Raw genomic sequence first — 27,543 nt, forward strand, 5'->3', positions numbered from 1 at the left:
TTCATGACAATTGTGTATAAGAGACTTTTTATATAACTCAACTATTTAAACAGCAATGCTTGCAGTCAGGGGTGGCACTGCTTTGCGTGACAGGTAAGTACCATAGTTCCCACCCAAGAGACATGCATTGTGTCCCAGGGACCTACGTCAGATCCATTCTCTGCATTTCGCTTCTCGCTCCTAAAACACACGACAGCGTCAGATGAAAGACAAACTTGAGTTCAAATACCAATGAGTGACGTCAAGGTGGCTATTGCTTAAATACTGTATGATATATGATTGATCTCAAACTGTGGATCAGCTCTACAAGGGTCTATTTAGGATGAGTAAAGTCTGTAGCCCCATTGTTACAGAAGCTATTACTGCACATCTGTGTAAAATCCTGGTGTGAAAAGATTAATTACACATTAGAATGGCAATGATGTCTGCCAAAAGGGATCATTTGCAGAGAATTCACTGGGAATCTTAAACTGAATGCGATTGTATGACTACTGGAGATTTAATGCAAGGATTAGTGCTGATTGCATTTTAGTCTGACAGAAAGGAGAAAAAAAAAGTTAAAGACATCTACAGAGCATGAATAGATTAATGTTGAGTTGCTCAAACAGCAAGAGTGAGAGCTGACCTAATGGGTCACACACAAGGTGAACTCTTGACTTCCTGCAGACATAGTGATCATGCGCTATCATGCCTCAACACAGAACTGCTCTGGAGAGTTAAGTCACAGAGCACTGAGCCACCTCAGATCTTTCACATCAACTCACTGGTGCTCCAAAACACTATGGCAACTGCTGACACGCATAATCTCTCCTGGGCGTGAGATGCAGAGCTAATATGCTTGAAGAGAAAGCAGTGATCCCATTTCTCATTGACACTTTGCACCATGCCAGGATAGCTGAATGAAGAATGTTCTCAGCAAACCACAGCTCGGCTTTTAAAACACTTGATCCTAAGATGACAAGCACCAAGCTATCCATTATGTAATGGTCTCCATCACAATTCAAAAGAAGAGCAAGCTTGCTGGATGGGATTAACCGTCTCCTTTTCTTGTGTGTTGGCTTTAATGACAGAAAAGGGTAGAAGGAGGTACCTGCAGTTAACTTGTCAAAATGCACGTGCTTGAAAATAATGCATCATGGCACCTACTGACAGCTGAAACTGCAATAAGAGTGGAGGTCACTGAGTGGTAAGGAGCAGAAAAGAACAAAGAAAAAAAGACTGCAAGGAGCAGACATGTAAACATTCATTTGACTTACACACAGATATGTTAGCCACAAACACAGTAAATGTGTCACCACTGATTCTAAATTTCAAACATTTTAGAGTTTAGACATTAAACAGCATTCATCATGAAAACAGGATTGAAGGTAATATTAAGCAAGTGTTGTGAAGTCATATTACGAGCTCTTTTCATCTCTGACTTTCTTTTTTATGCCTCCTCTGCCTCATCCTTCATCCCGCATCCCAGACTAAACCAATCTGCTGTCACCAACCCGTCATTCTTTACTATGTTGGCCTACAATCCCCATAATTTCTTCTTTTACTTGCTCACACAGACATATACACACAGGGCCTCCTCTCCTCTGTGTGACCTTGACTTGCTAGCACTCCAGGCCTTGTTCATTGCTTCTCCTCTCCTTCTGTCTCACTGGCTCTCTCCATCTTTTCCTGCTCGCCTCCACTCTATTGTCTGTCTCTCTAGCTTTTACCTTCTTTCACTCTTCCCTGGTCGGCTGATGTTTACCGTCCTTTCTTTCCTTCTCCCTGAGACACAGAGGAGTAAGGGACAGAAGATGGCAGAGAAAGGAGAAATGAAAGACCTCCCCCTCCTCTGCAATCTAGTCAGCTGAGAGAGTCTACTATAAAAATAACTCCAGCACTAAGAATCTGTTTCAACAAGTCTACAAGGATCCCGTAGTCTTTCTTAGGGTACTGCATATATAACAGGACATAGTTCACAGAAGTGATGTTAAAATGTTAACTCTGTGGTGAAACAAAGAGTTAACATCTTTGTAATATGTCTTATATTAAATTTCTTTACTCACTCAGTACATAAGTGTCATATTCTCAACTGTCAAGGTTAATCAAAACAGAAATTCTACTCTTTACAAATGTTGTTTTATTTCTCTGCAGTTCAATTTGCGCAATTCGAAGCCTGATTAGACTTTGCTCTAATCAGTTGACGCGGCTTCCTGTTCCACCAGGGGAGAATGAAGAGCTCTCTCTGTAGAACAGTGAAACGGCAGGTCCAAATCCTCGTTTCATTGCAGGTGTTCCTACAAAAGCATCTAATTGCTTAGCATCACAGCGTGTTCCTCTGACTCCAGCGATCCTTGAGAATTTCCCAATGGCTCAGCTCACGACATGCATCTGTATCCTAAATGGGAGCGGTTAATCCATTAACTTTCCATTCAATGCTAAATAAACTTAAGCTGAAATGAAAGGCTGATCCATTAAATGTCAAAAGAGCTGATTAAGCATCCTTTTTAAATGCTGCATTCCTGCGCCACTTTCATATCTAAAGGTCTCTATTGCGATTGTGTTCACCAATCTGATGCACACAGGCTATTAGTATTTTGTGTTTAATCCAGGCTTTCCATCTGATATCATAACAGCAGACTGACAGGACAACAGGATAGTTTGCAGCTGCTTGATGCTTTAAACAAAATCAGGCAAGGAAATACATGGCATTGAAAATTAATATCTTAAGTAATCTTCCTTTAAAGTTTGATCAAAGAAACAGCAACTTGTTGGGTACAGCTGCTAAGCCAGATAACTATTTTCCCCGCGCCCAGCTCATTTTCAATTCATCTTGCTTTAAGAGGCATGGACAGTACAAGACTGCCGCAGCACAACTCCAAATAATTTCCCATTCCACATTAGTAAAACAGCCATGAAGTAGAGGGACATCATCAATTTCTACAGGGCAATAATAACAAAGAGGTTAGGAACGCTGACATGTACACTTCATACCATGTTAAAGACACCTCACAAATCTCCTCCATTTTGCATTTCATTTCCTGAGCAGTTAAAATTCTTTGATGGATACCAACAATTTGCAGACGCCACCAAACTACTCACTGTCAAATTCTGGGGCACCATGAAAACCTTTAAAATCCCAAAACAAGGTACCACAGAAAATCCTACTGATGCAAAGGCTCTAACCCCAGCTTTGACTATGTATTTAACATATTATATGATGAACTGAAAACAGTGCTTAATCAAAAATAATGAGGTCACCAACTTGATTACAATCATGTTCTGAGAATCACCCAGTCCAAATGTTGCTGGAATAATTCACATTGATGATCTCATCTAAAATGACGCCATCTGTTTGCTGCATAATATTTTTAATTAGCAGTTTTGTCCATGAGGAGGAAAACAAAGTCCACCAGAGGGGCTCTTAAGAAAAGGTATCGCATGCCAAACTTGAATCATTTAGATTGGTGGCCCTGGCCAGAGGTTTGGACTCCTGCCCAAAACCAAGGCCAATATCAAACTAAATCAATACTGAACCTGACAGCATTACTATAAATCATATTCAAGTTGTAGAATGTGGGGGGTGCCAGACTGAGTCCAGGACCACATATCATATAAAGTTAAAGCAATTTCCCCCTGATGTACAAACTCTGTCTCCAGACAAAGTGCCGCTTAAAGAAAATGAATGTACAGAACAAAATGTCAGTTTTTAGAGTGAAAGCAAACAAGTGGTGGTCTACACTGATTCCTTCAATGGAATCAGATGTGAACTGTATTTGAGTCTTATCCTACACTCCACTGAACTGCACTTTGCAATAAGACAGCAGTGGCAAAGCTCCAGGTGTCCTAACAGGTCATAAAGCTGTAATGATGATCCATCTCTAGTTGTTGGTTTGACAGATCCGGCCGATGTAAAGCATAGCAAATGAAGCCAGTAATTATCTGTGCATGTCTTCCCAAACCTAACCTGTAACAACCCTTTTCTTACTGTGTAATCACTCAATTAAAGCACCTTTACCTGTCTCTACAAATCTATACAGTCAGTTCATCAAAAAGCCATCAATAGAAGAAACTGGAAAGCTATTCATTCACACGTCTGTGCCATTTTGAAAAGCTGAAGAAAAAGAAAAAACTGTGTTTCCGCTGAAAATAAACCCTCGACTGTTGAAATTAGTGCTGCAGAGGGAATAGAAGTGTGCACAGACAATTCACAAGTAGTCAGTCTTCTGGTTACGCATGGGGTGATGATGCTGCCTGTGCTCACACTTGCGTTAAAATTTCAGGATATAACTAACTGGTAATTAATTGTAATACCACACACATTAGTTTTAGAGAATTATCATTAACAATTGAGTTTAAGATTGCATTCTGGATGAAAACATGAAAATCAGATGATTAAAAAATGAATCGGCAACGGTTTTGGTAACTGATGGGGATTCACAGCTGGGCTCTCACAGCAATCTGGCCATCATAAGTGGTCCAAATAGTTGTTGATTATTTTTTAAAGGGTACAAATAAACAATTTAGTCATCAGGCTGAGGAGACGATAACAGGGTGTCACATTATCCCAAGTAATCACTCCATTCTACTTACTCTAATTTATCTTTTTCCTTGAGTATAGTATTGGTCGGACAGCACATTTAGTCTTACATCAGATGTTACATCTGACAGTAGCTCAGCACTCTGTGAATGTCAGGCTCTCAAATGATCAACCTGCTTGTCCTCGCCTGCCTTTAATCCTGTGAGGCCATAATCAATATGTCCCTGGTAGACCTTTCTCCCTCTACCTTGAGACGCGGTGTGAATCTAAAGGCCACAGCGGTGCCGTGAGGGAAACACCCACTCGTGTGAATCAAGTGAAGGCATCACTCAAATATTGAGGTCTATGGGAAAGTGTAGCCCAGACATATTTGGAGTAATTTACAACTGCTATCTATTCAAAACTCTAATACCATACTATAACCACCAAGTCTAACAATATGTTGCTGTGACATTCAACTTACAATACGTGCCTTTCGTCACTTCAGCACCTCACTCTGATGCTCTGATTCTTCTTTCTCATCTAACACCCGCTGTTGACCAAGAAGACCTCACACACTATAAAATCTGTTATGCTCAGTTAGCTATGTTAGCAGCTCTGTGGGGATGTACAAGAAGAATATCTATGTTCCTTAGGCCCAAAGTTACAAGGGTGTCTTGTTCTGTGGTTTTACCATGGTTTGATGTTCCTATGGTCCATTTATTCTGGTGTAGCCTCACCGTAATGCACACACTACTTTATTGTCTATTTGACTCTAGATGGAATCACAGCTCATAAAACGGACAACCCTTCCTAAATAAGAGGTGAAACTATCATGATGATAAGCTAATTAATAAAATGTTTAATGAGGTCACAAACCAGGACATAAGTAGCTTTTGGACGACAGAAACCTTTTCAAAGTTCTTAAAGCCATTGGAAGAGATCTCCTCTATTATCCATTGTGACTGGCTTGATATATTAAGTAGTTCATCAGACAGTGGTTAAAACTCCTTTGATATGGTGGGGTTTTTGTCACTCCTACCTCAGAGTAGGAGCTTTCCAAGTATGAGGGGGATCTTCTGTGATGAATGATCCAGACAATGTAAGTGTGGGGTGGTTGGTTCAGATGCAGTAAGTTACAATGATTGATTAAACGCATAAACCCTGCCCTGGTACCCTTCAGTGCAAACACAGCATGTGAGACGACAGGGTGGTGTGTCTGATACAGCATTGTTCGGCCCAGGAGCTCCACAAGTGCTCAAGTACAGTGCTGTCACAAATTCTCTTCATCCTGTACAGCTCCGACTTCAGGTACAACACAGAGAAGCTGCCATCTGCAGAAGTTCTCAGATGACACGGCAATAGTCGAATGCATCAGGCATGAGGATGAGATACAGGAGAGTTTTGGACAGATCTGTGGACTGGTGCGAGCTGCATCAGCTGCAGCTCAACATTAGTAAAACTAATGAATTGGTTGTGGACCTGAGGATAACACCAGGGTGGTGGACATGGAGATTGTGCAGGGTTATAAGTGTCTTGGTGTTTGCATAGACAATACACTGGACTGGTCAAACAGCTCGGTAGCCACTTACAAGAAGGGCCAAAGTAGGTTATATTTCCTGTGCAGAACCATGACCTTTCGGTCATTCGGAGTCTGCAAATGCTGAGGATGTTCTACGAGTCTGTGGTCACCAGTGCCATCTTCTTTGCTGTGGCATGTTGGGGAGGCACCTTCAAGGTGGCAGACACAAGAAGACCGAAAAGATCGGGAATGCTGGCTCAGTGGTTGAAGAGGAACTCAATGCTTTGGAGACTGTGATGGATAAGAGAATATTGTAGAGACTCAAATCTATCATAGATAATGAATGTCATCCGCTCCGTGACGTGGTGACATGACGGAGGAGCACTTTTAGCCACAGAATAACAAGTATTAAGTGCTCCACTGAACGCCACAGAAAATCTCCTCTTCTCATAGTCATCAGACTGGAACTCCTCTACCCGTCTGTCACACACACAGGTAACAACTGACTTTGTAGATTGTGAGCTATGGTGACTCCTACCTCCAGCTTTCTGTGATAATTTCTTCTGATACTTGAGTGCATTATCCATAACCTGATAAGAGTAATCATGTGCAATATCGTTATGCTGTTTAGTCCAATACTACTGTTTTCCTGTTTTTTTTATTATCACTTATATTCATCACTTTGTGCAATATACTCGTTGCTCTGGCATCTATGAACAAGATCATCATCATATTGTGTGCAGTTACCACTACACTCTTCACCTTTTATATCATTACATGCAATAGGGGTGTACTGATAAGGGGAAACTTTATATACTTATTTTTCTATATGTCTTTACATAGAGTTTAACGTATTTTATCTATTTTTTTATATTCTTTTATCATATTTTACTTTTATTTAGATTTTTTTGCTCTTTCAATTTTTCCCTTGTCAACTGTTTTTATATATCGGCCTACATCTAATGGTGCATTCGTAATTTCAGCAATTTCTTCTGGGATCAATAAAGTTTTTTGGTTCCGATTCTTCATTGACCAGCAGGTGCAAATGCAATGAGACAAGAAGCCCATAAAGTTAAGTTTTCCTTTGAGGAGCTCACAATTCCACTAAAACCCTCAGCAAACCCTGTTTGTGTTTATAAAAGTTATAAAACTTTCAGTTTTATTGTGAAGTTGTCCGTTGCTAGATGTTAGATAGAACACAAGTTTAATGGGTTTCCACGTCAGATTAATTTTTTAAGCAGATGGCTACATCCATCTTTTTATGAAGCTTATGATGCAAAATAGATCAGAAGGAACAAACAAGGCATGTTTTCACGTCTAGAGCGAGCAGTACCCTGGGATTCCTGGCTTTACGTGGGCACAGTGATATTTTTGACCAAGACTCTTTTTTTTTTGCCAAAATTATGTTTTTGGCTTGAAATGTTAAATATGTTGTGCAACACACAAGATGACCCTATGCTAATAGTAGTTAATAGCTCAACATATGATGTGACTGAAATATGCAGCACAAGCAAGCAACAGATGTTAGCAATCCTCATCAGGAACATGAATTTATGTACAGCATATTGTTGCTATTCCCAATATCTGTTGAGACTAATTTGTGCAATACATCGAGTCTAGTTTACTCTAAGTGGAACTCTTATTTATTAGACGTCACTGGCGACCTGTCCAAGGTGTACCCTGCCCCTGCTGATGGCAGCTGGGATAACCCCGTGATCCTGAGTTGGACTCAGCAGGTATAGAAAATAGATGGATGTCATGCTGCCATAAACTTGGAAATGGCTATTTAAACTCATTAAGGCTGCCTTTACTTGGGTAATACATCAAGTGTAATGTGGGATAATTCTCTAATATACCTCTATGCAGTCACACCTCTTTTGTCAAATGAAGGATTGGCCTATTTGTTGACCATTGAGCAATTGTAGGGGCTTGAGCTGGAGCTTTGAGACAAACTACTTCCATCTTTTATGTATGGTCAACAGTACAGCTACAAATTACAAATAACCCTGTTGAACGTGTGAAAAATAAGATAGGTTTTGATTACATGATCAAAGTGACATAACTTATTGTATTTGATAATTTTTTTGACAATTGAGCATAGGCAACAGAGATGAAAAATTCTTTACACGGAGATGTTTGCTTAGGTTCAACGGGAGGTATTAGTCTGGTCAGCTAGTCGCAGGCATGGTAGATTCAGACTGCTAAAATACAAGGCATGCTGATTTGATTAAGAGGTGGCACAAATTAAAACAAGACGACCAAACAAAAACAGTACTAAAAATTTGAGGGCACTAGATGCTGCCACATAAGCAGTCTGTGGCATCTCTCACCTGTCTTGTCTGGAAATGTGCCCCAAAAAGGCATCTCTGCAAAGTGAAATTTGTCTTATTTGTGCTTTTGACTAAACAGATTGTATTTGGATGCAACTGCAACCTCTTTGTGGTGACTGACATTTCAATTAGTAAGTGTAATCTAATGACAACTTTTTTTCTCTGTAATTACTTGATTAGAGTTGCATTCATTCTGTAATTTAATTAAATCACTCCATATTATAGGAGACATAACTCAATACTGTCAGTCTATGAGTGAGATTCACCTTTTTGGAGGTCAGGCATGCATTTCTTTGCGTTTTTCTGAACAATCACAATAATAACCAGACCAAATTTGTCTTAATGTGCCTAAGATATCAGAGCGGTTGTGGCTTTTAAGCGTGTTTGTACTACATTTAGGCTCGATTTGTGCTTTTATTTCTGACACAGACGAATACCCTGATCACAGTTGTCTTATATCGGCCACCACCATCATCGTCATCATCTGATCGCACTCGTCCCCGTACAGTACGATGTTGTGGTCCGTGTGAGATCACGTTATCCCACATCACAGGGGAAATGAACGAAAAAACGGCTCCTCCCACTCTGCCTTTTGCTCCTTTCCACCACCCTCACCTCCTCCTCCTCCTCCCCTCCCACCCTCCTCCACCGGTCCTCGGTAGCAGCAGGTGTTATTCTCCTGTAACCTGAAGATTTCGGTGGTAATTAGCATTACCTCTCAGCTCAGGAGAGTTATTTATGCTTCATGGTGACAGCGGGGGGAGGCGAGTCGAGTGTGTTTCTGAGCACCCGAGGAGAGAGGGAATCACGCCTCAAAAACACGTGGGAGAGATTACTCAAATATTCCTCCTTTGTACCCTCTTTACCCCTCTCGCTGCTGCACGCTTATCTCCCCTCAAGCAACGAGCTGGAGCCCGTTTCATTGGGATTTTTCAAGGATGTTGGACGCTGTAGATCCTTCACAAATGATAACCTATTTACACTAAGGTTTCATTGCAGCTTGCAGCTTTGACCTTGTGTTATGTTGCCCTTAAGTAGCCCGTGCATTGCAAATGTCCACAACATTAAAATCACAATACAATCAGTGCACACTTGCAAAGCCATGCATATGACAAGTGGCACGGTCCACAACAGGTTCACAATTGATTGCCCACGGTTAATAAAAGCAGGATCGGGCTGCAGATAAGCCTCCTCCTAGGAGGCAATTAACTGCACTGATATTACATAATGACAGCCTACACTTTTTACCAACATCATCCGGTCCATGACAAAGGACAATGCCTTTTTTTATATATAGAAATAAAACAAAAATAAGGAAAAGAAATTCACATTAACGGAGGATGTGTGACAGAGCATCTCCACCTTTTTATGCCAGGCAGTCAGTCACCTCCAGGAGAAACGGCGGGTCAGAAAAGAAACACCTTGAAAGTGTCAGGATGCTCTTCGCAAAGAGTGGCAACCCTTGACAGGATCTTACCTTTGCTATTGTCCTCTTCCCTGTTCAGATACATGGCTGTGTTACTTCACTCCGAGGCAAATACGATGGCGTTGTCTCAGTTATTTGTTGGTACTCCTCTGGCGTGTCTCGTCAACTCCGCTGATGTGGTTTGTAGTAGTAGCTGTTTATTGTTTTGTTGCTCCTCAGCAGCCTCTCCTCTCCTCCTAGTGGATAGGTAGGCTAACCAGTTGGAGACTCTCACTGTACTCCCTCCCTCTCCTCTTCCTCTCTCCCAGCCTCCTTCTCTCCTTCACTAACAACCACCGAGGACAAAATGGGGAGAGTGACTTTTGCAGCTGTGTAAAGTCTCCACCGCTTGTTTGCTCTGCTGCCACATGGGATTCTTGAATCCGTTTGTGCATCCATTTGTCATGTTATAATATGGCTTTGCCTATAATAGGCAGTGCAGTCACAGCTGGCTGATGCGAATACGGCTCGTGCCAGTTGCATAGGTTGATTGGAAATATGAAGAAAAAGTATTAGAATACAAAATTACATGCAACTCAGTGCTATTCTAAAGTGAAAATGTTATCAGGTAAGTTTAATTATGTCTTAAAAGGAAAATTATGCAGAATGGACCGTTTCAGAAGCTTACATATTTTTCTCGCATGTTCGATATTTAGTCAAATCAAATTGCTGAAAAATAATGCTGACAAAAACCGTGTATTTTGCCACATGTGGGGTGCTTTTCTTTTTGTGTGGGTTTTTCTCGCTGCTGCTGCTGCTGCTGATGATGATCCAAGAGCACATGGAAGACTTTGCTTTTGTCATGCAACAGGAACACTTACACTCAAACTGTTCATCTTCCTTTTTCAGTGAAAAAGGGGGAGGAATGAAAACTGCATTATCTGTGAATTGTCATAAAACATGCATACTGTACTGGATAAAAGATACATCATGTCTTACTTGGATATATATGGTTTGTTTTCAACACTCACAATCATTCAAATCATATTACTTGGTAATATGACTGTTGTGTCTTGCTTTTGCCGCTATGTTTCGATGATGTGAGGAAGTAACTCTTGGCATTGTAACTATAATCAAATGACATATAAATGATGTATTTCTAGCATAACATGGTTATATTGTGAAATGTATTTTGGTCCTTAGATGGTAGAAAGATGCCATGTCTCATAGTGCATAACACAATTACACTGTACATATATTAGACGAGCCACCACTAAATGATTCATCGTGATTCATTACAGAGTCAGTGGCATGCGAACGCTGATCTTATGTAAAGACGATATTTATATGGAAAATAGCTCTGAAATGATAACTGATCACCAAAGGAGAAAAGAAAGAGCCAGCAATCCTATGGACTGATGAATAATTTAGGCTATTTAATGAACAACAACAGCAAGCTCCTTCAGTATTTAAACGCTGTCTTGTTTTGGAGCATTTTAAGTCCAACAGATATGGTTGGATAAAACATCTGGAGAAATGAACACGATGTAGAATAACAAAGTAATCAAACGAGTGTTTAGTGCAATAAGAAGTGTATAAACTATGGTACCAACTGGCCATCAAAACAACACTGTGGTCACATTGTAATGATGTCATTTGCAAATCCCCATGAAAATTCTGCCTCACTGTCAGTAAACACTTGACAGGTAGTAATCCACTTTGTGCTGTCATTTACCTCCACCTGCCTCGCATTTATAGACTTAATATGGTCTTGAATGCTTGCGAGACATTGTCCTGTGGTAGTTTACTGACCATATTATTGAGCACAGGGCAAAGATTAAGAGCTCTCCAGAAGTAATTGGGTGCGTCCTCTGCCACTTTTTGATGCAAGGTGAGGTGGCTGCTATGCAAATACTCCCTAAATTAGCTGCAGAAATGAGATGTAGATTTTTTATTTATTTTTTCTCCACTCAGTATTCAGGCTGCCTTACATCACACACATGCAGAGCTATAAGTGGAGAAGGACCAATTTGCCCCTGACCTTGACACAGTCCTACAAAAAGCCAGTTAGAAAGCAATTTAAAACAATTCCTTCAATTATTTTTCTTCGTGTTCTCTGGGCAAATTTCCAATTTGGGATGGAACTTCTTCATGCAAGAAGCTGGTAGACGGAGACATGGAGCATTAGGGAGTAAATGGGATAAGCTGTGACAGTTATTAAACGCACAGCTTAAAACCAGCATCAATACATTCACCACTTGGTCAATGTTGAAAGAGATGTTGTGCAATCAGTTCACCCTCCACAAATATTTCACTAATATCACCTGTAATGTTTTCTCTTGTATTTCAAGCTTTAAATATGCATGTTTTTTCTCACAAGCCTGCAAAGTAGAAGTCTAATATCCCATTCAGTCATGTGGCTCTCTGATATCACAGATTAGAAATTCAATTGGATGCGAGTAGAGTCGCGCTGTAGATGCAAATGCTTTGAGCATTTGCAGCAATAACAGTTCGCCTGCGTTTAGTCAATAAAGCTGGGAAGGTCATTTACTCAAAGCATCCTGTAGTGATTTCCATTTGATCACATTTCATTTTGCTCTGTACTATCTCTTCACTTCTGAGAATCTTTTGCTATTTGTTGGGAGAATTCTCAGCAGACTAATTTGACCACAGTCCATTCCCAGTTCCTCTGTGCACCCCCTGCTCCCCGCAACATTATGCCTCTCACTGATTCATTTGTCTCCACTGGTATCTATAAATACCCCCCCTTCTCTCCCCTTGAAAAACCTGATTCCCATTGATTTAGTGACCTATATAAACATCACCACCGTCCCCTCCCTTCCCCTCCTCCGGCTCCCTGCTCCTTCTCCTGATGGTCCTTTACTGTCTCCACCTCTTGCTTCCTGCCTTTCCTCCATCATTCAGCTCAACTTAACTACTTCTTCCTCTACCTTCTCCCCTCCTCTTCTTGCTAGAGAGCAAGAAAGGCTAATAATAGTTCACGTCGGAGGCTTAAGTCATGACACATGAAAAGGATTTTAGAGTGCACAAGAACAGTGGCTGCTGCTCATTTCTGTATTTCTAACTCTTGTCGTGGTAAACTGAGCCTTCAGCTAATCTCTTGTGTGTGTGTGTGTAAACACTGGAGTAGATAGTCCGATGAAAGGAGTCTCTCAAAGAGCCACAAAATCCAATACGAAATCTGACTCCGATTGGCAGAAATGAGATCAGAACAGAAAGGCAGAGACATATAGAAAGACTGCAGGGTGTGTGTCTCTGTGTGCATGCAGGGTAACATGAATGTGGTATGATGTAATTATGCTGCAGGTCTCTGCAAAGTAGCACCTTGGAAACTAATTCCATAAACAGTCATATTGAATAACCAAATGAGCAGAGGATTAATATTGAATGAAGCCCTTTATGACACGAGTTCTCCTGTAATGGACAGGACTCAAAAATGCATCTTTAGGCATACTTTATTTATCAAGCGAAACCACCAAGATCACAGATAACAGAGGCAGGTGGATGCATAAGTTCTATCACAGCAGCGAGAGACAGAAAGTTGCATGACTAAGAATAACATTGGTACAATTGATTTACTGCCACACCACCCAAAATTAACATACACCTGTTACAGCTCACTCTCTTCCCACTCCCACCACTGGGGACTAGAGCTCTTCTATGGCCCCACACTGCCACCTGGTGGCTCCAAAAGGAAGCAAATCACCAGACTCAGAGGATCCTGTGCCCCGAAGAGCCACAGTGTTGTCTTTGCCTTCTTCAAACAAAGCCCTACTGTTTAGTTTTCATAGCAGTATTACAGACAAACCTGCCATGTCAGTTTTTGCAGCCTTCAGTAAAGACAACTACATCGTGTAATTTAAAGACAGTTTATTGAACAGTAAATTGTGACAAGGAACACAATATGTATATATATTTTCCCACTGCATTGCAAACAATTTCCAAGACCACTGTGCCATTCACCACACACACTCATAAGCACCCTCTATGTCATAGAGAGACTTTTTTTAGATAGACAACGGGTCGGGGGTCCTTGTTTTAAAGTGCTTTATTGCACATTTCCTCGTGGAGGAAGAGAACAGGGACGAGAGGTGGACTCAGATCCCGAAAGGCCTCCAAGCTTCCCTGTTGCATCAGTCATAAACTGTGTAAGTCGTGATTACTTGGTTGTGTTCAGTGCTATCTGACTTGTCCCTACTTTGTGTCTGAGCGTGTCTTCTAACTATTGCATATCAGTGAGCTGGTTTGCGAATTTGTCAGTGAACGTGTAAAGCACAAATCTTTAGATTAAAATGTAATAAACTCTTCACTATAACTATAATACGTCTGATAATATCTGTTACATTCTTACATTTGATTCATATAGAATATGTAGGCAACATACATTTTGTGGCTATCTGCTGATGGGTGACGTAGTGGACACCATCATGTGGGTTTCTTGTGACCCATCGTCTCAGCCCTATTCTTCTTCTTTTTTTTCTCTTTTTCTTTTTTACAAACATAGACAAACGTTTCTCACAAGACCAAAGAGGTCATTTCAATCAAGATTTACGGTAATAAATCAGTTTAATTCATGTCCGCAAATCAGAGGGGGCCACGTGGTCTCTTCTGCTTAATAATCCTTTGTGCTTTCTTTGATTGTGTACACTCTAAATCATACATTTGGTGTTTTAGAAGTTGCACTGCATTGGCCTGCATCCCGGCGGCGGATGCTGGATCGAGTAGATGGCAGAGGATTGTGACAAATACAGGGAGAGGGAAGGGGGGGGGGGGCAACAATCAAAGAGAAAAAAATACCGCAAAGTCACCCTAACAGTTACACATCAACTACAGCACTACACTGTCAGACACACACACACATACAGAACCAAAAGCACAAGGTCGGTGAGCATTCACAGCTGAGTAAAAGGAAACAACTTTGCACGTTTTTCAAGAGTCAATCAAAAACAGATTGAGAAAAAGCCCAAAAACGATCTGAAGACAACGAGGGAGGGATTAGAAGCGAGGAATCGTGACAATAATCTCAACAACACATACATTGTGATTTCAAAAACAGGACATATGAAATCAAGTCGGAATGTCAAAATAAACTACAACAGTAATTCATAAAGCCAAGCTCACTCTCGTATGTAGATTGGGTCTTTGTGCCATTTTCCTGTACCTCAGCCTGTCGTCTGCCATCATCGCTGGAGGTGCCGTCGATGGCTAGCAGTCCCTCTCTGACTTATGGCTTTCAGTTAAGACGTTGACAACGCAGAGATTAGCTCGCATGAGATCCACCCAGTGCAGCCTTGGTCTTGGTGCGGCCACTGTCATATTGCAGCTTCCTTGTGGGCGAAGCACCATTCAAACAGACAGATTTACATTGACGTGACCTCTGTTGAGATCGTCTGGGATGGTTTTACATTTCATGTCAGTTTCCCAAGCACTGCTAAAAATCATTCACTTAAAAAAAAAAACAACACACATTTCTGGTCCTGTGATTAACGGTAGGGAAGTGGCTGTCCCACACATTTAACCAGCGGAGAAATGGCCCCTCCAAGAAAACAGCAAACGAGATCTTCTCTAGTGTTCGTCTTGGCATACAGTAACGAGAAAAGAAAAAAAATCTCAATATTGTGTTGGATTTAGGTTTCAATGACGCTCGTTGCTTTTCTGTTCCTTCACTTGATATGTCCACAATATCATAAACATGAAAATCACCACAATACGAATTGAGGGGGGAGAGGTAGGAGTGCAAATAAGCCATCACGTACAAAATAATAAATCCTAAAACAAAGTTCATATCATCTGCATATGTACAACATAGTTAAGGTGGACAGTGTGACACAGGAAAAAACAAAACAACAACAACAACACATACAAATTTATAGTGCTATACTGCCTCTAGAAAGAAGTATTGATAAATAAAGCTCACTCCCACTAATGATATTACACTGAAAAGTTGCACTGCGTATCCACAGTGCAACAGAACAATTGAAGAGCTGCTTGACCAGTGGGAGCAAGGAAGGAATGTGATTGGATAGCACACATCAAAGTCACCTTGATCTCCGACAAGATAAACCAATGGCAGGGCTTCAGTGATGTTGCGATGCATAAACAAGATACGACAGGGCTGCGTTTTCCCCGACAGCTTAAAGCAAACAAAACCTCTAAAGCAAACAAGCAGAGATGTTTGGTCAAAATCATACAACGCTGAGAACACAGTGGTTGGATTTTCTGATAAAGACGCGTTTTTTTCATAAGCTCTTTGGGTCCCGCCACTGAATTCAAGTTTGGACAAAGCATTAAAATTGAGTGTGAACTCATCTGTAAACAAAAGCAATCATATGTCTGCCTCGGGGCGGGCTACTCATTCCACAATGGACGACTGCACAGTCGAAAGTTTCGGAAGGTGATGTTTGACTACTTGTCATTCTAATAGCTAATAACGAGGCTTCATACTAAAAACACTTGCAGGCTAAAATAATGCTCGCTCGCAACAAAAGCATTCATCGGAATCCACAATGAATAACACATGGCAGGAAGCTGCTGCAGGCTGCAGCAATCAGTGATGTCACAGCAGGCGTCTTCCATGGCGCACAAATACATAAAAAGAAAAGAAAGACCCTGCTGGGATTTCACTGATTGGGGAGTGGCCAGAAGTGCAGCAGTTTTGACCTGTCAAGAGACGCGTTGTAGTCGTTTTTTTGGTGATTTTGCATCTAGTTTAAACCGTGAGAACGCAGTTTGTAGCGATCTGCGATGTTTTAATGTCCCATACTGTGGCTTTAGGCAGGTGTGTAACCAGGAAACAGAGACATCTTACAGGGAGGCAAAACAGTCGAATCATTGTGGTAGCACTAAATATCAGCTGGAACCTGATCTACCGATAGAGCCGAGGCAATCAAAGCCAACAGCTGAGTTCATTACAGCCTCTTACTGTACAGGAAGGGAAGTGTATTCTCTGGAAAGATCACGGGGATTGTGCTGGTATCACACCAACACATTGCCTGGGACACAGCATGAAAAAAGGCTCGGATATATGTAAGCTATCTTTTAAGATATCGAGTTAGGGGAAGTAGCATTTTCTGGAAGTATTCCACCAGACCTAAAGTTCTCGAATCTTTTCTAAGTGAGGCCTGTGCTTTTAATGTCCAATCAAGCATGGTGACAAACTGTGATTTTTAAATAGAGTCCTGAGGGATTCTCCGACATCGATGGGTCGACGTCTGAAAGAATTTGGTCTAACAATCAGTACTGTGGGGTTTACAGTGCTGCAGCATCTGCTTTCAAATGCGACAATCATGTTAAGAAAAACACAATAAAACGTTGTAAGAATACAGAAATATTTCTTTAAAATGCTGAACTGATATTTGTGGCTTCGTTTCCAGACAGCTAGCAGAGCTCGCCAACTGGAATTTTACGTGCCACCAGAGGCAGCTTGGCAAAAGAAATGAGAAAAAGAAGAAAAAAAAAAGAGGCTCCCTCTGGAATTCTTAAACATTCAACGCAACTAAGTGAAAGAAAACAAAATGTACTGACTGGTCATGCAGTGATCCAACAAAAAAACCTTCAGAAGATGAATCCTCCTTCGGTTGATGTGGTGCATTGTGGGAGGGAAAAGGCAGGAAGGAGGAGATCCTTAGTTGTCTTATTTAGGTAAGAGGCTGAGGATAAATTCACCCACACCAAAGAAGTAGACCGTTTGTGCAATGCCAAACAGAGGTGCAATGACCAGGGCTCGACAGTAGGCTCCCTTCAGGAAGGCTGACGGACCCTCATTGCGTAGGATTTTCCTGGAGAGCGGAAAAAAAAAAAAAAAAGCTCATAACTTAAACTAAAACATAGTTTAAGGGGATGATGATGACTATACAGTACAAGCAGCCACATGTTTTTAGCAGTAATGACATAATGAGGTCACCTGATACAGTCAGCCACTCCATTGTAGGTGTCTTCTGTGCTCCCTCGGTTCAGGGACTGCAGCCTCGTCTTTATAACTGGAACACAGCGAGCTCAGGTTAGTATTTAACATCAAGTATCAGTGCACACACTGTTAAAACTACCTCCACAGAACGCCTGCTCACCATCAACAGGGTTGACAGCAACAGCCGCTGTGCTTCCTGCAAGGCAGCCCGACATAAATGACACATAGAAAGGCGCCGGGCCATCTGCGTCTTTTTTTCCCAGGTTATTCAGGTTGGCGAAAAGGGGGAAATAGATGATGGAGAAAGGAACATCCCTACAAAAAAAGGCATGAATAAGAATGAGCCATTAGAAAATATTTGCAGTTTGTTGAGCAATAATCCACCTTCCTGTCAAATCTGTTTACCTGAGCAACGTGGCACCGAGGCCTTTATAAAGCCCAGCGATGCCCTTTTCCCTCAGCAGTTGTCTGGTCAGCTGCATGGCTGTTTGGGACTTTGCCTCCACGGTACCTGCTGCGACTGTCTCTGGCATGAGCTTCCTCTGAGCAGCTACAGCCCACAAAAAGGACATCGTTAATGACAGAAAAAAGTTTCGATCGACTCCTTCCATCGGCCACCGCTGAGAGCACGTATGCATGAGGGAACTTTTTTTATTCAGCAACGTAAAAAAAGAAATGAGGATAAAGCAGTCGCATTCTCTGTCATGACCACACGGGGCCGCTCTCTCCCCAGTATATCAGCAACGCTTTCATTTGGTAACACAAAAACCAGCAGCTGTGTTTAATGTCCTCTTACCGATTCTTCCAGCGTCCTGGAGTTGGATTTTCAACATCTCCATAGGAGTTGTTACAATAACCTGCAACAAAACAGCAAAGCGAAGGGTGTCAAATGCTGTGTCCACATGTGCATCCTGTGAGAAAACCTGCAGACCTTCTTCAGTGGATGCAAACAGAGTTTAGGACTGATTAGTGCCAAATGTGACCTTAAAAATGTGCATTTAGTGTAAATCTACTGGTATCTATTGGCTCAAAGTCAAGTCTAATTTTCCTCGGTAGTGACACAACAGTAAGTCACTTGTGTTACTAGTTAACTGGATTAAAGGTGCGATGGCCACGTTCTCATCTGCAATCTTAATCCAAGGTGTGCTACACTTAATCTAATCATGCTCTTCGGGCTTGAAGCCTTTGCCCTCATTAACAACAGGCATTTTTCTCTGACTCACACACTCAGCACACGGCTAAGCGCTCTCACCAACTCTTATCTGATCATTCACGTATGCAGCAGTTGTATCTCCCACTAATAGGACATTACAGTTATTGGAAATCACTCGTGAAAATGGAACATTACACGTCACATTCAGATCTCAGATAACACAATCAACAAACTCCGAGCATGTTTCTGTGACTACCACATCTTTAAGGGGGGTGGCGGCTAATTGTAGCTGCAGGAACATGGACATATTAGGCCGAGGCCCGGTCATGTGTACGGGATCTGCTGAACTCAGGAGTTCCAGATGGAAAACCGGAGGATGCAATTAAAGCAGCATCTTGCTCACTCACCTGGCACGTGCCGGCCCCACAACCCGCCAGCATCTCTTTGACCAGAGTGAGTTTTCTAAAGGAAAAGAGAGAGAAAATGAAAGGTAAGTGCAAAAAAAGTGAGGGAAAACTTCATTTTTCCTCAAAAAAGCAGTCGTCTCCACCAGTTCTGGTGATGTTAATCTTTGTCTCCATAATGTGTTAGACACAAGGGCAGATTAATAATTCACAAGGAGAGCAGACAAGTCAATCATTCATCAGCCGGCATGTTTGTCGCCATAGAGATGGAGTTAGATGTCCTAGATAGCTTCAGGTTTATCTGAGCATGCAGTGCTCCGGGTGGACAATGAGTGCTTGCTTTCAGCAGCACCAGATGATGGTTGCTAATGTTTGACATGTGATGCTCATGTGTACAACTTGGTAATGTGACGTCAGACAGGACCGCAGCTGGCATACATACGAGTAACAGAATTTCTAAATCATAGGGTTAACAAGCCAGCATGAAGCGCTCTGTGGAGAGGGATTAACTGGAGCCTCGGTGAGAACACAGGAATCTAATGTGTCACGGTGTAGGTATGTTGGTAAACACGCCAGTTATTCACAGCGTAAATTGGGAATCAGGAAAGTGTAAGTCTGTAAGGGCTGTCATGTCTCACCCGTCCTTGGAGAGGTGGTGTCTGAAGAAGTCATTAGCAGCTAGTTTGATAGCTTTCTCCGGCGTGACAAGCGTTAAGTTCACCGCAGCCCCTAAGAGGATAAAAGAGACAGAGAGCAAGAAAGGGAGCCCCAAAGAAGAAAAAGGAAAGAAAAAAACATAAGGAACAGAAGCCGGTGGTTTACACTGGAATGCTTTTCGACATGATCACAAACAATAATGAAACTACGCAACGACAAAAAACTAACAACATTTTTTTTTTTTTTTTTTTACATAGAACTTAAATGAGCTAACAAATTGCTCCCAATAAAAAAAATGGACTTACCTCTGTACATCCCAAAATAACCCTCTGACCGGATGGTCTTAATAAGGCAATCTGACCTAAAACACAAAGACACGTGAGGTACATTAGTCAAAGTGCCTGACAAGCTGAGAGGTACCTCTAATCAACTCTACGACTAAACGATAAAGTAGAGGGAAGGAGTGAGGAAAAGGACAAGATGGATTAAGTTATTAAGTGTTTGTTTCATAGAATTATGTCTTGGGAGGGTTTTTTTGTCACTTTATTGATAATAAAGATGTTTTATTATTGAAAATCCTGATAAACAAGTTTTGTTTCTTAGATCACGGTGGACAGAAGAAGAAGAATATGATGAGTGGAAATGGGTTCAAATATGATCTGAGGGGTTGATCCCACAGTTTGAGAGTAGAAACTGTCCGGAAGTTACAACTTCAGAGCAAGCGGGAATGAGATCAAACCAATGTATGATGTCAACTTTCCGCTCTGCAGCAAAAAAAGTGTCTGCGAGGTACAGATGAGCATTTCATACATGCTGGTGTAAAGGCGAGATCCATTTTGCTGGTTTTGCAGGCGGGTCTTGGCCAGGTCAATGGGAAACACACAGGTCACTCCAATCAGGCCAGCGATCCCCCCATTGATCAATTTGGCAGGCAAACTGGATGAAGGCGAAGACCACAGACAAAAAAGGTGAAATATTTCAAATCACAAGATTCAACACAAAACCGCGCTTTTGCTCCAAGTCTTAGTCTCGTTCGGTCTTACCTGATCTGCTTGTCAGCCATTTATCTGAAGCCCCAGCTGCACAGTTCAATACGTCTGTTATCTGATCACCCGGCCGGCGTTCGTTGCTTTTGGCTGCTCGTTACAGTCGTGTTCTCCTGTCCAAGTGCGATTAGGTGGCGGGGTTCTCTTTGTCCACTAGTCTCTTTGCGATTGCTGTTGGTTTTAGTAAGTCTGTGAAAAAGCACAGAGGGACCGGCTCACATTTTAGACTCTCATAAAGTGACACGCATCCCAACAGAAAAGAGGATCAGCACATTTCAAAAGCTACAGTGAAGCAATATTGTCTCTACAACCATTGCAACAGGAACTTTCTTAATATACCTAAAAAAAGAAAGATAAGAATCAGGTTGTAAAACAACAACTGAAGATTTTCAGTATTATTGACTTTCTCCCAAGTCGATATGACTAAATTCTTTATCATGATATACTAGGACCATTTAGAAAACTATTTTAATTCAATTGTAGCCAGAGGTTGTAAAAAAGTAGAAGATCTATCTGCCTAAATAAACAGCTAACAGTCACTTTGTTAGTTTTAAAAAAGAAAAAGCAGATGAAAGATCTGCTTTTTCCCCTGAGAAACAGGTTCTCGACTTACAGTGAGACAGGCAGCGACTCTGCAGACCTGACTGCACCAAATACTTTATTCAGCTCAGTGTAACCTAGAATCCACAGAGAGATCTTTGTTTTTCCTCATTTTCTCGCCCCCAAAAACAAAGCTTTCACAAAACGGTGACCCGATATGATGACTGTGTTTTTCACGCATTCAGGAACAAAGAGGTTTTATCCCTCAAGTCCAACAAGGTGGTAGCAGCACCAACTCAGCACAACTTAGGCTGTGGGACAAGTCAGGATCAGGAGTAAAAATCTATAGAACAATCCTGAGAGAAAACACTCTCCAGGGTGTTCAGGAACTCAGGCAACCAGAGCATTCCTCCAAGGAAAAAAAAAACGCTAAAGAAGCCTGGAGTGACTCTGGAGTCCAGAAACTGGACCTGAACATGATGGTGTACAGATGAAAGGGAGAAAATTCCACAGGAAAAATGTGCCAGGCTTTTAGGATTATTCCTAAAAAAAGAAGTGGAGATCTTTAGTATCTTACCTTGAAAACCTGCTTTTGCTTCTCGACTGTGAAGAACTGAATGCTAATTGATCATAAGAAGCACTGAATTGTTAGTACTGCATCTAATTGTGTATGCAAGCTTCCCTCGTGATTGAGAGCCGTGCAGCAGTCAGAGGAACTCTACTTCCAGATGTGCTGTGGACCAAACTAAATACAGCCCCTGAGATACAAAGTGGGGTAGCAGGTCCAATTTGATCAGGGCTCGGAAACAAAGATTCAGCTCATGAGTGTGCAAAACAAAGAAAGTAAAACAGTTTCTGGCATTTCTGCTGAGTAATAAAAATAGTAAGACTGATACTGATACTACCCACTTTGCAGCTGATTCTCAAACATCCTGCATATCACCTCTCAGTCACCTGAGCTCTACGTCACAGTGGTGCAGGATGCATTCACATAGTGCTGCGCATTTTTAAAAGTCAGCTGGCGGCTCCTTCAGAATAAAGCTACAGAGCGATTATTTTCTGTTAAAAAAAACCTCTGAAACCACTGAAACATCTGTATGTCAAGCGTGTCCTTCAACACTCGTGTATTATTAATAAGTGCTTTCATTGTGAGACTGGGGGTAAGAAGGGAAAGCTACTTCTGCTGCTGAAAGGGTAGAATTCAGAGAGAAATGAATAGAATATATCTGTTGTAGCCAGGATGCTTCCTATTTTTGGTACAGAGTGTCCTAAATATGAAAAGATGCTTCCAATTTCCCCTTTTACTCTCTCCACCCCCTTCATCCACCAATGGCAACGTGCTTCAGCCAATGCAGCCCGCCTCCTCCTCCTCTCTCCTTCACACCAGCCCTCCCCCATCATTTCCCTCAGTCACGAGTCACGACTCTCGAAAAAACAGCTTTTCTATCTCACATCTTCGCTGACTTATGGGTTTCTATGTAACGTGCATATGTGTGCAAGAGCGATGTTGCTAATTCCTCAGATCCTCTCTCTCTGACACGCCACAGGAGGAGCGCTTGTTTAAGTTTCCAGTGACTTTATCCGGACCTGAATGCAGCTGTGTTTAGTTTGGATGGGAGAGCTGAGGTCTTCTGTGGCTGCTCCAGGGGTGGAGGAGGGAGAAGGAGAGGAGAGAAGGAGGCGGGGGTCCAGTTCACTGAGAGCGTTCTCCCCTCTGCTTCCTGGAGCTTCACAGAACACCTCCATCGCTCATCTTTTCGGTTTTTCACTGACACTTAACCCATTTTTTCCATTTTGCTGCGCGCTCCTTTTGTTTCTCTTTTTTCAGACACAAACTTCCTCTTCGCCACGCTCAAGTTAACTCGCAGTCAGCATTATGATTTCTCTTTGAATCGTACTATAAGCTCTGCTATTACTTGTATTGAAAAAAAGATGAATGGATTGTCCAGATCGCTGCCACCTCACGAGACAATGCAGTCAGACTGACATCTCCCTCTCTGTCAACCATGCCTCGGCTTTACTTGTGAAACTCCCCCTGTGTACTGTATCTGTGCCAGGTCATTTGTCTGACCCCCAGTTATAGCCTGCGTGCAGTGTCTTGTCATGACAATTGGAGTCTGTATGGAAACAACTAGCCCCAGTGTGCAGAGTCCACAGCAAAGAGCATTGCTCATCAACCAAATCTGCATGGAATGCCTTGTTCTCTCACAAAATGATAAAGAATTACAAGCTGCTAAGTGCAACTTGTCCTCCATCAATACATTGATGAGCTATTTTCACAGCCAGACAGTATAAAATCAACTGTTAAAGAGGAGACTTACTTCTGGCAAACAAGAGCCTAAGGCGACTCCGAAACGTCTTTCTCTTACAGCTTAAAACATCTCCCTTCCTCACACACACATTTACACAGATTTCCTATTTGGAGTTTCTACCAAAACAGCTGATAAGCACTGATGAGTAAACAATGGATGACTGTGCAACTTCAGCAGAACCTTGAACTTAACAGCTCGAACAAGCCGACTGAGGCGGCTGTTGGAGGCACTTGATTAAAGAGCTGGTACAGAGTACAGGTGTCGCCTCAGGCAGATAACAGTCCAGCTTTTGACCCTTGGTCACCGTTACAACTTGAACAATGAGTCAGTGAATGCTGCCTTATACAGACAAGACTTTGTGATCAGTCTAAATGATACATACTGCTAAAAGTTAAGGTGATTTTCTAAATTACAGATTTATCAGCCAATGCTATCAGCTTAATGGTTCTGTCCATGTAATCCCACATTCAGGGATGTGGCGTATGGAGGACATTCTAGCAAAAAATTGTTTGAATTAATTTCATAGTAGATTTTAATTCATTTGAATTCATTTCATACTAGATTTTTTTTCCATATCTTTTGGCAGGATAAATGGCACGCAGGGGTATTTCAGCCAACTTAAATCTGAAATTTATAAAGAAATCTGATCTTTATTCACCTCCAGTTGGCTCAGACAGACTTAATGTAAGACAACATAGTGTGTTTTCGAGAGATGCATTACGAGAAAAAAAAAAAAAAAAAAGGGATAAAACTGGATCAGAGCGGGTAGAATTCCAGTACCATTGGAGCTAGCTGCTACGACTGATCTACTCTGAGGCATTTCTCCATGACACAGGAGCTGCAGAGATTAAATCAGGCCAACAGACACTAAAACTCTGGAGACAAATCCGGCCCGGTTTATTTTCCAACGCAACACAGAAAGCAAATGATAATCCCTTCATTCATATTTCAAATCAGCTCGAGAAAAAAGATATACCTTGGCCGGCACAGCTCTTTGGCTGCTCCGCTGCTTACGGGGGTAAAGGTCCTGGTGAGCGAACAACAATGAGTTTGGTGAAAGATTGAAGGAAGTGAGAGACTGTGGCGACAAAGCACTGTGGTAGTCAGCACTGACACGTGACAATTGTGGCTGAAATGATGGCAAAGAAATGAAAATCACGCAGCCCCCCTTCGTCAGCTCTGAAAAGCCTGTCGCTACCAGTCCATCTGTCTGACATGAATTGGTTTGATCAACACTCTGCAAACTCTGAGCCTTCAGCACTGAGGTTCAGACACAGACAGAGCGTCTCTGCAGTGCTCTATTAGATGTCGAGTAGTAGCCAAAGTCAGATCTATAAAACTCTACCTGTTCATCTTTGTTGCAGCAGTTATTATCAGAACTTTTACTAATATAATCGTCTTTATTATTGCCACATTATACCGACTGAATGAGTCCATATTTGGTGCATGATTTTTCTTGAAAAAGATCCTCCACACTGGCAGCCTTGTCTGTACCGCTCTTCACAATGATCCAACTTGCTATTTTGAACCTACACAGGGATGAAATTTGTGGCGTCACGAACAGATCAGATTGCCATTTCCTCTTCCCTACATCATTGGGATTATAAACTTAATGCGTACTCACTAAAGCTCACACTCGGCCTCTATTTACAACCAGAACAGTGAGATTGGGGCACGGCAATGCATTCCTGCCACAGATGCTCTACTCTGAGGTGATATTGCAGCCATTCAACCTGCACAGTGGTGCATTGTTGTAATCACCTGTTGCAGATCAGAAATATCAGGCTGAGTCTGGCTTTTGTGTGGTGAAAAAAAAAAAAGCCTTTCTTGTGCAGAGGAGAGGTGTAGAGTTTAGTCCCTCCTCTTGACACCACAGGTATCCCTGGTGGCCTGATTTCAAAAGTCATCTGGGGCTTTTCTGTCTCATTGTCTCCCTTCTTCCTGCATCTCAGCTTTCTTCCAGCCTTGTTAAAGAAAAAAATACCACTGTTGGTGCACTCTGCTTGGACAATCAAACCAATTCACTATTGAAGTTTCTGGTTACATTTAGCAGATTACAGTAACTTTCACACAGGAGCAAAGAATCTCCCTGTCAGCACAGTCTCCGTCATTCTCATCCTGTGAACACATATCTGAGATATTTAGCAAGCCCTTTCTGTGGGAATTTAGCGCACGTTATGGCACAGAGTAACGAAGACTTAACACATGGTTGTTGCTTTCTGTTACGTATGAGTCGAGCCATTTTGTGAGCACTGGTCTTGGGGATACAACAGCCTCCTGTGAAAAGCACAGGATGTCACCCAACACCACAAGAGCATCTCCCCTCATCAATAATTTCCACTGCTTGGCCTCCTCTTTATCTGTGCTAGTCTGCTTATTTCAAAAACACACAAGTCGACCACAAAGCTGGAAGTTGCCAGCCTGTCTGACATCCTGCTCAGCAGATAAATCCACGTGTGTGCTTTGGAGAAGTATGAGGCCTGTAGCCAGATAAATGTCACCACAGCAGAGGGGGGTCCAACAGAAAAATGGCCTCCAAAAGATGGGAGCACGCCATTTCATTTTGTCCTCTACAATGCTTCAACTCAAGAGGTTGAAGCATTGCATATAATGTTTGAGTGGATACCCCATCAGAGGCAAGCGGCTTCACTTTAATGAGGTAGGAGGTGGGCACAGTTAAAGTGGGCTTAGCCCACCACCAACATCCCAGCGCACGTAATTACACCGTGACCACGGAACGGAAGCAGGCAGAAGGCGGCGGCCGCCGCGGTCTCCAGAAGGACTCGGACTGAGAAGACACTGACTCAGTTATATAGTGGTGGCATCCAAAACTGAGCAGGTCGAGAATGTCTATATGTAATATTTTAAGTACGAGCAAACACGCCTGTACTGTAGCGAAGCTACTCGTAGTTGTATCTCCGTCTGTGTAACGGTTCGGCGGTTTTAAGGGGGAAATGTGACAAGACACGTAACGGCCGCGGTGTAACGGTTATTCAGTCGCGCTTCAGAACGGCACAGCCGACAAATAGGCCCGACGTTACCGTTAACTCCACATCTCGAAGGATAAAACTACGTGACATGCCACATGACATGAAAATCATTTCCTTCCTCTCACTTAGCGGCAATTTCGCACACGACTGCATCCTCGCCTCATAGTTACTCCTTGATGCAGTTACCTCCATCACTCGGGTGTCAGATATGGGCATTACGTGCCGCCTTTGGGTTATTTCCAGGTGAGATTTTAGCTGCTTCTACCGCACAGACACATTCCTTAGAGCAGATTCTTGACAAGACGGCAGACGCATCCCGTTATGTACATACCACACTGAGTCGTTTCCGCCCTCTCCTCCGGTGCGGCAAAGTCAAACCCGTTATAATCTGTATCTTCAGCTGCCGGACTGTCAGAAGCTAACCTGCCGGGTTCACTAGTATCTGAGTCCAGATGAGAGGGTGGGAGTGAAAGCAGGATGGCAGGCAGTCAAAGCTGGGAGGGAGGGAGGGGGCAGCCTGGCTTGCAGTGGAGTAATAAAAAACAGAGAAGGGATTTAAAGAGGTCCTCTAGTGGTATATAGTAGAAATACAGACACGTTTCTCTTCTCTTTTTTTTCTTTTTTGACGTGCAGAAAAGGTGTAGGGTGGGGGATGGGAGCCAACGTCATCGTGACGATTCATGTCGACACGGTGACCTTGAGCATAAAAATAGAAACATGGCAAGAGTTGTGATGTTGGGGTTGAGGGGGAGCATTCAT

At 42.2% G+C, this 27,543-nt stretch overlaps 2 protein-coding genes across 4 annotated transcripts in view; both read right to left on the reverse strand.

Annotated features, from left to right (window-relative positions):
• syt7a (synaptotagmin VIIa) overlaps nt 1-10,077 on the reverse strand; it is a 74,815-nt gene extending 64,738 nt beyond the window's left edge. For both annotated transcript variants that reach the window (XM_072385979.1, XM_072385977.1), the window contains exon 1: nt 9,828-10,077. In XM_072385979.1, coding sequence (XP_072242080.1) covers nt 9,828-9,861 — 34 coding nt within the window. In that variant the 5' untranslated portion in view covers nt 9,862-10,077. The remainder of the gene's footprint in view (nt 1-9,827) is intronic.
• Nucleotides 10,078-13,631: 3,554 nt separating this feature from the next.
• Nucleotides 13,632-27,324, reverse strand: slc25a22a (solute carrier family 25 member 22a). Of its 2 annotated transcripts, none has more exons than XM_072385957.1 (11): nt 27,116-27,324; nt 20,940-21,131; nt 20,707-20,832; nt 20,202-20,257; nt 19,878-19,968; nt 19,243-19,297; nt 18,479-18,539; nt 18,088-18,232; nt 17,843-17,997; nt 17,680-17,755; nt 13,632-17,554 (listed from the first exon to the last, which is right to left on the reverse strand). In XM_072385957.1, the coding sequence occupies exons 2-11, from the start codon at nt 20,957-20,959 to the stop codon at nt 17,410-17,412; spliced, it is 930 nt and encodes a 309-aa protein (XP_072242058.1). In that variant the 5' UTR covers nt 20,960-21,131; nt 27,116-27,324; the 3' UTR covers nt 13,632-17,409. The 2 variants fall into 2 exon arrangements, with proteins under 2 accessions (XP_072242058.1, XP_072242059.1); XM_072385958.1 differs by lacking the exon at nt 27,116-27,324 and adding an exon at nt 24,771-24,999.
• Nucleotides 27,325-27,543: the final 219 nt, after the last annotated feature.

This window comes from Leuresthes tenuis, unplaced genomic scaffold (genome assembly GCF_036924035.1).
Source record: "Leuresthes tenuis unplaced genomic scaffold, fLeuTen1.0.hap1 SCAF_5, whole genome shotgun sequence".
In the NCBI taxonomy this organism is placed as follows: domain Eukaryota; kingdom Metazoa; phylum Chordata; class Actinopteri; order Atheriniformes; family Atherinopsidae; genus Leuresthes; species Leuresthes tenuis.

Coding starts and splice junctions, on each gene's coding strand:
- slc25a22a (XM_072385957.1), bottom strand. CDS start 20,959: ATGGCTGACAAGCAGATCAG. Junction 20,258..20,706: donor TCTCGCCTTTACACCAGCAT/GTATGAAATGCT, acceptor TTTGTGTTTTAG/GTCAGATTGCCTTATTAAGA. Junction 17,998..18,087: donor CTCGGTGCCACGTTGCTCAG/GTAAACAGATTT, acceptor CTTTTTTTGTAG/GGATGTTCCTTTCTCCATCA.